The 12,964-nt window shown below is 41.1% G+C and overlaps 1 protein-coding gene across 2 annotated transcripts in view; it reads right to left on the bottom strand.

Moving 5' to 3' along the window:
• Positions 1-792: 792 nt before the first annotated feature.
• The window catches only part of LOC136867495 (uncharacterized), a 743,927-nt gene continuing 731,755 nt past the window's right edge, over positions 793-12,964 (bottom strand). For both annotated transcript variants that reach the window (XM_068227105.1, XM_068227106.1), the window contains exons 4-5: positions 9,188-9,356; positions 793-2,141 (exon numbers count right to left, since the gene is read on the bottom strand). In XM_068227105.1, the coding sequence (XP_068083206.1) occupies positions 1,073-2,141; positions 9,188-9,356 (1,238 nt within the window). In that variant the 3' untranslated portion in view covers positions 793-1,072. The remainder of the gene's footprint in view (positions 2,142-9,187; positions 9,357-12,964) is intronic.

Below are 12,964 nucleotides of genomic sequence, written 5' to 3'. Positions count from 1 at the left end.
ACCATTTCTTGTTAATCTAAGGCATTTTGGAGCAACCATAGTGTGAAATTTCAACATCGTACGTCAAGCGGTTAGTGAAATGAATATTTAAATCTTCAGGTCTCACCCCCTGTTAAAACCCCTTAAGGTTTTCTTAAAGAGTACTTCCTATTTAAAATCTAAAACACAGAAGAGAAATCATAATATGAAATTTCAACATCGTATGCAAAACAGTTTGAGATAAGTGAATATTTTTATCATCGGGCCAAACCCCCGAGTCAAAACACCTTAGGGGTATATTGTTTTAAGACCACTTCGTATTTAGAATCTGAGGCACAGAGGAGCAATATCATAGCCTCGTAGGTCAAACGGTTTCAGAGAAGTGAGTATTTAGAAGTTTTAGGATATCAACCCCCATTCAACCCTTAAGGGCTGTATTTGTTTCTAAACATCTAGCATATAAAGAACCAATCATTGAGTGCAATTTAAACTCTGTCCGGTCATCAGTTTCCGAAGAATAACTATTTTGTCTTTTAGGATTTGACTCTTAGGGGTGCAATATTTTAAACCCTTCCTTAGTGGGTACCAACACTGTAGTAGAAAAGTATCCCCGAAATTTCATTTCTTTACGTCCTGTGATTTTGGTTGGGCGTTGATTGACAATCAATCAGGACATAGCCTTTTATGTAGTTATAGATTTGATATTTGTTTGTTCATTCCCAATACTTACCCTGTACCATATCCTGTATTGTTCATTTCCTCCTAATGCAGGATAATGTTTGAAAGAAAGGAAGAGGGAACTCAAACTCGTGCTCTGGATGTTGTAAAATAATGGTTTTACTTCTCTGAAAAATAACGCTTTATAACATTTTAATGCTCTTCACATAACATTCATTGTCGGTGTATACAATACTTGGAGCCGACTTGAGATTGCGCCACGTTGATCTGGCCGCCTCAGTTGTTCTTTGGAGAGGACAGGGCGAGGAGGACGGAAGAACTTGAGGTTAAGTACAGGAGAAGGCGGCATTGCAAGAGGAAATGGGCAGCAGACCCCAGCGCAGCGGGCGGGGAGAAGCCAAACTTATGCTACATCCTACTCGCTGATAGCAGCGGCTGTTGCATTTGACCGCCTCTTCATTGTCCAGAAATCTCCGAAACCACTATTGAAAGTATCGCCGTGGAATCCGGAAGAATCCATTTCTGGCCGACGTTTCTTCATGGTCCAAAAGTCTCCAAACCCACTCTTGAAGGTGTCGCCATGAAAACCTGCCGAATCCATTTCTGGTCGTCGCTTCTTCATCGTCCAGAAGTCTCCAAAACCACTGTTGAAGGTATCACCATGGAAGCCTGTTGAGTCCATCTCAGGTCTTCTTTTCTTCATGGTCCAGAAATCACCAAATCCACCCTTGAAGGTATCTCCATGAAAACCGGACGAATCCATCTCTGGCCTCCTTTTCTTCATAGTCCAGAAGTCACCAAATCCGCTATTGAAAGTGTCTCCATGGAATCCAGAAGAGTCCATTTCTGGCCGCCTCTTCTTCATGGTCCAAAAGTCACCAAATCCGCTGTTGAATGTATCTCCGTGGAAGCCTGAAGAATCCATTTCTGGCCTCCTCTTCTTCATAGTCCAAAAGTCTCCAAATCCACCATTGAATGTGTCTCCGTGGAAGCCAGATGAATCCATTTCTGGCCTACGTTTCTTCATGGTCCAGAAGTCTCCAAAGCCGCTGTTGAACGTGTCTCCATGGAATCCAGAAGAATCCATCTCTGGCCGTCGCTTATGTTCCAGCCTTCCCAATGGGTGTGAGTCTTTTCCTTCATCACGCTTCATAGTCCAAAAGTCCCCGAAACCACCGTTGAAAGTATCTCCATGAAAACCTGAAGAATCCATCTCTGGCCTCCTTTTCTTCATAGTCCAGAAGTCACCAAATCCGCTCTTGAATGTATCTCCATGAAATCCAGATGAATCCATCTCCGGTCGTCTCTTCACTGCCTCCTTCTTCTTCATGGTCCAGAAGTCACCAAAACCACCCGTAAAGGTGTCTCCATGGAATCCACTGGAACCCATCTCTGGACTGCGCTTCTTTTCTTCCTTGGAGTCTGTCGTTTCCCTCTTGCGACGTTGAGTCGCTTCTTGTTCTTCCTGCTCAGCCATACGCCTCCTGAAAGTAGAGATGTTCATAATAGATCAGAAGAGTGACAAACAGAAATGTTCTGTTAGAGCAAATAATACACTGGCAGAAATAAAACTTATAAGTTATATTCTAACTCACAAGTCTGTCGAGTTTTCACGAGGTTAATCTACATAGGTAAAAAAAAAACAAAAAAAAAAACAAACAACCTTTTCCCTTTGCGAAAAGCTAATGATCGTGAATATGTCTTTCACTAAATAAATAAATAAATAAATAAATAAATAAATAAATAAATAAATAAATGAAACCAAGGCCTACGGTAACGACTAATGTGACGTCACTGACGGCACACTTTCTACTTCACCACACACTATTTACACGAATCCACAGTCACAGCATCTTCGGCGACCAAGGCCTACGGTTACGACTAATTTAACGTCACTTTCGTCAGACATTTTGTCACGATACGTTACACAAATTTACGGATTACCCTCAGCAATAAGGCGTAATCATATCAAAATGGTTTTGGATATTCTTGAGATTTTTGCGTTTCATGTTTCAGACACAAGTTAGTTATAAGCTAGCGTTCAGGGAAGAAAGTAAGTGGTCAAGGCGCTGGTTCCGAAACGTCACGTGCATGGGTGTGAGTCACTTTCAAACCTTCCTTTATAAAACATTTTCTACCTCTTTTTCTTTCTTTCTTTCGTTCTTACTTTCCTTCTTTCGCTTCTCTCTATTTCCTTAATGTGTCCTCTTTAATTGTTCTTAATATTTTAAATTAAATATAATGTATTTTAGAAATAAGTATCAACACTGCTTTTAATGATGTCCTGCTAAAATCATGTACCACAGAGTGTCTCTCGCCCCAGGTTCCCTATCAGCTGATTACCTGTTCTTTCCATAAGCGATTTCAAGAAACTAAATCATTTATCGAATATTTCGCTTCATAAACTATTCCAATCACTAAGTCCTCTTCGCGTAAACGAATGCGGTATTTGTCCAGATTGTCTTCTTGAATTCCAAATTTGTCTTCTTCTTACCTTACACTTACTGAAATTGTGAAACCCTCAATTTTTTGTTTTTATTTTTCAAAATCTACAGAAATTTCCTCTTTCTATGGTATTTATTGTCTCGAAAGAGGTTCATTTAGTCACGGCTGACTGGATCCCTCGGTGCGCTCTTTATACCGGCCTTGACAATTGCTTGTGAAGCCCAACATAAAGCTGTAATTGGAAAGTTTCACCATAATGCCGCTGGAGCGCTGGCATCCTAATCACTGACAGGAAGCTGTATATCGCAAAATGCCGCATTTCCAGTTTTATTTATATTCTTTTGCTGTCGTAAATGTTGGCAGTGTGTTCGCAATGAGGTGCTTGTTGGCTTGATATTGAGAGCTGATAGTTATGCGCTAGTCAGTTTAATTTTTTATTGTGCAGTGTGGCGATTGCATTTTTTAAATTGTGTTTACAATTCTTGCAATTTATGACATTATTGTGCGAATTTTTTCTTCGAGAAGAAATTTTCTGCAAACAAGAACCAATGTAATGAGTGGCTGGAAGTGATATCTCACTGTAACTTCGTCCTAAACAAGAATTTTAATTTATGCTTTAATTCATTTTTTCCTTTAACTGTGTTTGTAAATATTCGAATATGTATTGTTGTGTGCCGTTTTGTATTTCGAACAGGAAAAAAAGCAAAGGGACACAACCATTTCACAAATTCTCTGTAGAGTAGGACAAAACTACGGAGTTAGCATTTTCATCTTAGTTTCTCGTTTCTATTTCGGGTATTTATCTTCTTTCTTTCTTTCTTTCTTTCTTTCTTTCTTTCTTTCTTAATCTGTTTACCCCTCCAGGGTTGGCTTTTCCTTCGGAATCAGACTTCCGATCGGGGATACAACTGGGAAGGATGGCCAGTACCTCACCCAGGCGGCTGCAACTGCTATGCTGAACAGGGGCCTTGTGTTGGGGATGGGAGGATTGGAAGGGATAGACAAGGAAGAGGGAAGGAAGCGGCCGTAGCCTTTATTTAGGTACCATCCCCGCATTTGCCTGGACGAAAAGTGGGAAACTATGGAAAACTACTTCGAGGATGGCTGAGGTGGGAGTCGATCCCCCCACTGCTCAGTTGACCTCCCAAGGCTGAGTGGACCCCGTTCTAGCCCTCGTACCACTTTTGAAATTTCGTGGCAGGGCCAGGAATCGAACCCGGGCCTCCGGGGGTGGTAACTAATCGCGCTAATCGGGTATTTTTTACCGCTAAATTTTCTTTCATTGAATGATCTTTTAGGCGGAGTCGTATTTGCCTTATGACAGCAACACAACACATTTTTATCCAAGATAATCCGCACTTTAACATTTAAACACTGACAAGTAAGAACCATTACTGTTTTGACGGTAAGGCCAAAGTATGAAGTGTTGTTACCTGGGCAATGAACAGTTTACAACGTATTTACTCAAAATACTTTTCTCTCACTGAGTTTTATTTAATATTCTTCTTCTTCTTTTTTGCTATTTGTTTTACGTCGCACCGACACAGATAGGTCTTATGGTGACGGTGTGAAAAGGAAAAGGAATCGGCAGTGACCTTAATTGAGGTACAGCCTGATGTGAAAATGAGAAACCACGGAAAACCATCCTCAGAGCTGCCGACAGTGGGGATTTGAACCCACTATCTCCCGGATGCAAGCTCACAGCTTCGCACCCCTAACCGCACGGCCAAGTCACCCGGTATTTAAAATTCTAGTGCAAGGTATTGTGACCGTGAGGCCACAGCTGAATAGACAGGTGTTGGTATGGCTTGTGTTCGCTTGTCGGCGAGATGGGGTGTGCGCGACCTTGGGCGAGGACGAGAACGAGTTTTTTTTACGTGAAGAGGGCGACCGCCCGGCTAACAAAAAAAAATGAAGGTTGGCGAGAGAAAGAGAGATACCAGCGCGTGTCACCTGTAATTGCGAGGAACGATATGAATGAAATATTTATAATATCTTTGGTGGCGTGACATGCATATTTACGGAAGGCTCAAGGATTAAATTAAAATAAACTGGATAAAAAATAGCACATTTAGAGGGTATAAATTAAAAACTGAAATTTTGAAATAATTTACACGACCTTGTGGCTAAAATGGTAATGAAGTAGTATATTCGTACAGTAGAAGAATTTAGTATCTAAATTGACTTTACTTCCGTGCATGTGCACCAGACACGATATTTAAGTCATGTGATACAAGTACTCACTCTCACACTCACTGACGTGTTCCTGGACTATCATCTGCAGTCGCTCAGCGTGGAACGTCGTGAATACTCTCGTCAAGAATAGTGGCTTCACTCCTGTGCTCTACACCTCTGATAATTGTATTCAACTTAGAACAGTGCTGTGATCAGACGTCGAATGTGCAGATATTAATCCCTTACGTACGTGTCATTTCCAAAATACAGTTACGTGTGTGTTTGGAGTTTATTCTAAAGCACTTTGTGTAAGTTTCAGCTTTCTCACGAGTGGACGCGGAAGACGTGGACGTGATCATTTCCAGAAGAGGACGGAACTTCGCATTATGGATTACCAGTGCTTCACCATGAAGTTCTAAACTATCGACCACCGTCGGCAGCGTCGGGATGCAGATTCTTTCATCCTAGCATGGCTGATTGAGAACCCAGACTTCCAGACGTGAAGATTTCTCCTTAAGTTAAGTCGATTACGTCTCATTTATATATGTTCTATGCAGTTTTGTTCTATTCTTTCTTTCTTCTTAGCAAGGTATTTTGACACATTTTATGGTTGTATATTTGCTCGAATATGTCGTAAAAACTGACACATGCGATTGCTTGATGACCATGTGGCCATGAATTTGACAGTGAGGGTTCTGATAGAGTTATCCATGTGTTATCGACACCATCTTTGCTTATTGAGTGAATTTCGTCACGAATATGAATTAATTTATGTCCGATGGATTTAATGGTAGGATATTTCGTCCATATTTTCAATATTTTTCTTGTAATGGAACTTCTACTTGTACCTCGTGTTTGAGATAACGTGTCATCGGGATATTGAGTCTGAATTCTATATACGAATTTAATGTGAATATGTGCATTGGGGGCATGTGATAATTAGTTAGAGTAATTAATCATCGAGACACATTTAAGTGGATATTAGGTATTTGTAGGACGATGGTAGGTCCTGATATTTCATGGCTACACATATTTGAGATTAGGATGCGACAAATTAGAGTCGTCATGGTAGTACACTGTACGTGTGGAGTATATGGAATAATTGTGCATGACATGAATCTTCGTGAAACTGAGCTTTTCACATGTTAATGGATTATTCGCGATGAATGCAGTGTAGTCTAATATTAGTGTCTTCAGATGAAGAAAATGAAAGTCCATGTTAATCGATGTACTTCTTAATTCGTGGGAATATCCCAACTTTTCTCAAGTAATTCAATAATTTCAAGTTGAAGATACAGGTGAACGTTCGAGAAGGCCTTAGGTCTGAAGAACAGGTCCTCGACGAAATATCTAAATAATATTTGATTCGTGACTATGGAAGCTCATTCGTTGGTGCAATTTTTCGCTCTCATGAGGTAACTCAATCGTGATGTAACTCAATAAATCTGTTAACAGGAGAGTAATATGATTGATCGACACTCGTCGACATGTACATAGTGTAGATATTTTCTTCTTGGTAATCACAGTCTTCTTGACAATTTCCGTAGTTAGCTGTAGAAGTAGTAATTTGTTAGTAGTTAGAAAATTATTTTCTATGTGTTCTGTTCTGAAAATATGTGACACTTTGACATTATCGATTGATAGTGGACGGGATTGCCACATGGATGATATTCTCCCCATTTACTTACGTTTGCAAGCCCAGAAGGCGTTTTATTTTGTTTAATTATTGATCAGATGCTTAAAGTTCAGTATTAATTCTCACGAAACGAGATGTGAGATGACGTGAACAGGTATATCCGACGTCTCGGATTAACTTAGAGAAAACCAAGGCAAATTCAACTTTTCATTTTATAATTACAAAATTGATAAGATAACGACTGTAAATTTTATTTTTGCTATAATTGTTAACTTTTTGAATCTTGGATATTTCTTTATTATACTCGTTCTTACCATTACTGCATTTTTCCAGATTGTCGATGAAGGCTTGGCCCAGACCTCATTTTTCCGAATGAAAATTTTTGATTCAACTTTAAATAAATGATTTAAAGACGATAAAAAAATTTCACCATGTAAAAATACTCTGTTAGAATGTTAGGGAAAACAACTGCCGTGTACCATCCCATTTGTTTGCACCTAGGTTTGTTACATCAAGAGCCATATTAAATTCCATAACGTAGCGATCATAGTCATAATCACAGATTTCAGGATGGCCAATATTTCATTTCATTAAATAAAAGTGTCATATTTGTTTTATACCTGGAACGTGCTTATTCGATGAACCCTATGTCAATCCTGCCACATTCATTTATTTTATAAGCCTACAGCCACCGAACTGAGCACCCCTGGGGTGTCTCGTGTTCGTAGACTGACTATGTCGGGCACAGTATGAATAAAATGTAATCTGAAAGTATATAATTTGAAATTAAAATTTAAACATGTTTGTCAAAATATTTATGTTATCCATATAACGAATATTGAAAAAAGTAAGACTTTTATGTTTTGTCCAGTCCCCTTCCTGAGAGTAGCACTTGAAGAATTTTAAAACTCTAATTGAACAATGACTCATAATCTCAAGATTGACATCAGAAGACAAAAGTATTGTGGTAAGATCAGCTATGTATCTAAAAGCTATGATAACAAAAACGATTACTATTATTCCTCACAGTTAAGGAGCCTAGTGTCCAAAAGTTAAGCATAAGTTACGAGTAAGCAGGGCAGCAGGAAATAGACCGCAAATCGCACGACATCTCTCCGCAGTTTCATTTCACGGCATTATTTTGGCAAATATCAACGAAAGTAACCTTTAGGATTAATCATTTAAAGAGCATTAACCTACATAAAATTCTCCATAACTCTAAATTACGATAAATGGGCAGTGAAAGTCAATATTTTTTCCATGCGTGGACCCGATTGTCAAGGCCGGTAAGAAGCTAGCTAGAGCGACGCATGAAGTCGGCCGTAGTTAAGACATGCTCAGTCGTGGCAACAAGTAGCTGTCAGGGCTAGAATAAAAGTACGTTTGAAATGTTGATGTTAGATAAAGAACATTTGAAACAGTTTTGTGAAAAGCTCACCAGGTGGTTAAGCTGTGAAAGTTCTAAAACCGTGGTTAGGTATTCGAGTCACTTTGGCGAGAACGCTTTTCAGCATCAGAATGTTGGCCAGCAGGGTAGGCGAGTTGGTGGAATACAATTTTTAATCACTAGATTGGGCGCCAAATGCCTGGGGCCAGTTCCAAACCTCTCTGCAGTGTTTCGCCCGTTGTCGGATGGAGATGTTGAACATTGTGCTATTCTATAGGAGTAGGCTATGTGCCGGCACTGGGTCTCGCCTACTCCCTTCCTACTATCATATATCACGTTGTACATTTCATCTCCTTAACTCATCTGATGAGGTTGAGGTCAGGAAGAGCATCCGGTCGTAAAACTCACTACGAAGATTCATACGTAACTATTAAAGTTTATGCCCAAACTACTTAAATTATTCAAAACATTTTAAAACATGTTCTGTTCTTCCATTTTCAGACAAAGTTACCAAGTTTCATAAACATACATCGGTATTTAAAATGGTAAAAGTGACGTGTATGTTCATTTCGGGTCGTATAGACCCGAACAGAACAGCTGAGTTAACCTCGTGAAAACTCGACAAACTTGTACACTGGTAGGAAACTTGTTCTATTTTAACTTGGCGTAGCATTTTCTGTACGTATTCCTAAGGAAACACATCAAGCCTTTGATCTAAGACAGGGTGCTTAGGTGATTTTCAGAGTCAGTTTTTCTCTCTGGATGGAAGTAGTTTTGATCTTGTTCGAAACTAGAGGATAGTGTTGAGAATTAAATGGCGACAAGGACTCATTTTGGAACAAAGGTTGATTTACCAAGTTTCCCAATTTAATTATGTACATTCTTACCTCAATGCCCGCTTTACAGTGTGAAAGGAGCCGAAGTCTCGATCGAAGACGCTGTCGTGGAAGCCTCGGGAGTTTATGCCCAAGGGGTCACGTTTCTCTCGCCGCCACGCCGGCATGTAGTCTCCAACTCCGTCAAACACCGCCTCGTGGAACCCGCGAGCATCTATCTCTGGAACAGAGTAATATTCGTCGTTACAATTCATCGTCAAGTTTATTTCGAAAATACATCAAGATCTTAGGAGACCCAGACCAGCCTCTTCGTAATGACATCCCTGATCTGCATAGCAACCCGTCAACGTCCAGGCATCCACCAATTACTTATGACAGTAGTTTGACAAAGGACCATTTTGATGCAAATGAATGGTGGAGAGAAGAAGACTGGAGCCTTAATACCAGCGGTCAGTTTTGGTGCAAATAGCCATTTAAGAACAAGTTGTAGCCGTAAAGAACTACCGACAGTACATCATTAAGTACCAAGATGTACCTAAGGACTTCTACTTATATTACGATGTGCAACGCAGGCATAAAAATACAGAACATATGCTGTACCATGAGTACACCCAGTGATATGACAAGGTTGCTGAAGTCACTGGTCAGCCATGGTCTCATCAACGATCAAACAGCGTACTACACATACCTTCCACATCCCGTGAAGTGTACTGGAACAAAAAGGTATGGATTGACAGAACAAGCAGTCACAAGCAGTTTCATGTTGTACTGACAGACAGACAGCTCCTTAGAAGAAGGTGGGGGAAGACGTCCACCAGTACCTGTCACTGGACAGTCAAATCGGGATCGAGTTGTAACGTGAGCACAACAGCTATACGATGCATTTCACCTCATACATTCAAGAACAGCATCTAAGTTGATCTGCAGGATTCGAAGGTCGAGGGAAAGAAAATGGGCTCAAAATGGGCCGAGGAGAGGAAAAGGAGGCACAGTGAGCAGATGAAGGAGAATTGGAGAAATAAAAAGAAAGAACAGCAAAGGATGAAGTGTTGGAACTGTCTCGTTGTCCCTGGAAGACCCTAACGAAGAAGGAATAATAATAATAATAGAGTAATAATTTTCATCTAGCATGGCTTACAAGCACTGGCCAGGTCTGTTTAGAATTTGAGCCTCTTTTTCTTATTCTTCTTCTGTCTGTCGTCACTTTGGTCCAGGACTCTCCTGTATTTTTTTCATCCTGCCCTCCACTGCTTTCAGCAGTTTGTCTCTTGGTCTCCTGCCTCCACTTCCATCTCATGCACGTTCCTGGGTATTTTTCAGGTGTTGATACCATCTAAGCCTTGATTCCTCTATCTTCTCCTGAAGTAGTTCTATCTAGAGTAGCTGATCAAAAGTATCCGTACACCCCTATGTAATGCGGAACTGAAACCTGGATGACACGAGAGGTGGACCCACAAGTATTGTGTTGTCAATAGAGAAGCAGTAGCAGCAGAATGCGTCGGTCAGGAGAGCTCAGTCAATTCGAACGTTGGATGTCACGTGAGTAACAAATACATCAGGGACATTTTAACCCTTCTGAAGCTGCTCAAGTTGTCTGTTGGTGATGTGATTGTGAAGTGGAAACGCGAAGGAAGAACCGCAGCTAAACCAAGACCAAGGACCGTCAACCATTGCGGAGGCTGCTTGTAAAGAATCACAAGAAATCAGCGGAAGGAATCACTCGTGAGTTCCAAAGTGCTATCAGCAGTCCAGCCAGCACAATGGCTGTGCACCGCGAGTTAAAATGATTGGGATACAGTGGTCGATATGCTGCTCATAAGCCATGGGACGCTTGAGGTGGTGTAAACAGCAACGCCACTGAGCAGTGGATGACTGCAAACGAGTGATTTGGAGCGATGAATCACGCTATGGAAGGCTGGGGTTTGGAGAATGCCTGCAGCTTCAGTGAAGCACGGAGGACGTGGTGTTATGGTATGGAGGTGTATTTCCTTGTTAGGATATGGTCCCCTTATCACGCTTAAGGTCCGACTCGTTGGCTGAATGGTCAGCGTACTGGTCTTCGGTTCAGAGGGTCCCTGGTTCGATTCCTGGCCGGGTCGGGGATTTTAACCTTCATTAGTTAATTCCAGTGGCCCGGAGGCTGGGTGTTTCTGCTGTCCCCAACATATCTGCAACTCACACACCACCCACCACAATAACACTCAGTTACCTGCACATGGCAGATGCCGCCCAACCTCATCGGAGGGTCTGCCTTGCAAGGACTGCACTTGGCTAGAAATAGCCACACGAAATTATATTATCACGCTTAAGAAAGCTCTAAATGCGGAGGGATATGGACATGTTTTAAACCACTGAGTACTGCGTACGTGTAGACGCAGCATGACAATGAACCCTGTCATGAAGCTGCCTCTGTGAGCCAACGGTTTGTGGATATGAACATTCCTGAAATGGTCTGGCCTGCCCTGAGTTCCAACCTGAACGCAATGGAACTCCTTTGAGATGAATTAGAAAGTCGACTTCGCTCCAGACCCCAGCGTCCAATTTCACTACCTCCTCTGGTTTCGGCTCTTGAAGAAAAAGTTGGCTGCCATTCTTCTACAGACATGCAGACACCTCGCTCAAAGTGTCTTCAGCCGTCATAAAGGCGAAGGGTGGACCTACCCCATATTAATTTTCAATAATAGGAAACATGACACGGGTAAAGTCTAAGTGCAGTTTCAGACATGTGTTCGGGTAGTTTTCTAGCAATCTGATTTATTATCTTATCCATTTTTGTTTCATCACATTGATCTGGATCCTGCTTTTAGATCTTTTCCCATTATCCAAGTTTCTGAACCACTTGTCATGTCTAGGGGACAGATATACTCCATCCCAAGCTTCCAGTACTTTTGAGGAATGGTCGAGTGAGTTAACCATGCGGTGAGGGCCGCGCTTGCCCTCGGGATATAGTGGGTTGGAACGCCATTCCAAGTAGCTCTGAAGATGGTTTTCCGTGGTTTATCACTTTCACAGCAGGCAGGGCCACGGCCGCTTCCTCATTATTCCTTACTTTTTCCTATCCCATCCTCACCATTAGACCTATCTGCGAGAGTGCGGCGTAAAACCAACTGAAATAAATGAGGACTGTTTCTGCTTCTTTCGCTTGCTAATTCTTTCCCTTATTATTTCTTCCATTATCCTGTATTAAAGTGCTGGGTACCTTCCACCCTTTTTTCTCGCTGGAATCACATCTAACTCGTTATTTTACAACATTTCACGCCTCATTATTCAGGTTGTGAACTTATGTTTTGAGACACTAATCCGAGGTTTTCGGTGACGCAACGATGGAAAAGAACTACGATTGGGAAGGAAGCGGGCGTAGACTGGTATGAAAATGTGTAACCACGAGATAGCTATCTTTACCATGCCGTCAGTGCGATTCGAATTCACTATCCCCGGGATGCAAGTTCACAGCTACGCTGTCCTACCGACTCGGTCGGTAATAACAGAGTAATAATGGTAAATTGATTCTGGAAATAAACTATTTTGAAGTATGGTAAAGAAAGGAGCAATAAATTATAACGAGTTACATCATAAATTAGAAAATACAAAAATTGTAGGAGAAATGGGGAAATAATCCCGCCTTTTCTTCTGTCTGTTATTTTTCAAATAGAATGCAAACATAGTAAAATATCAATGTTTTCAGCTGGCGTAATGTGTTTCCAGCTTTGAAGTTTTTACTATACATGGCAATGTACTCCTGAACATTGTTGTGAAATATGTTCCATCCATTAGGGACACAATGGGCATTTTATGGCTCAATTCTTTTCTTGGTTTAGAACGGATGCC

This window comes from Anabrus simplex, chromosome 3 (genome assembly GCF_040414725.1).
Source record: "Anabrus simplex isolate iqAnaSimp1 chromosome 3, ASM4041472v1, whole genome shotgun sequence".
NCBI lineage: Eukaryota > Metazoa > Arthropoda > Insecta > Orthoptera > Tettigoniidae > Anabrus > Anabrus simplex.
The sequence above is the reverse complement of the archived record's forward strand: the minus strand, read 5'-3'. Positions and strand labels throughout refer to the sequence as shown.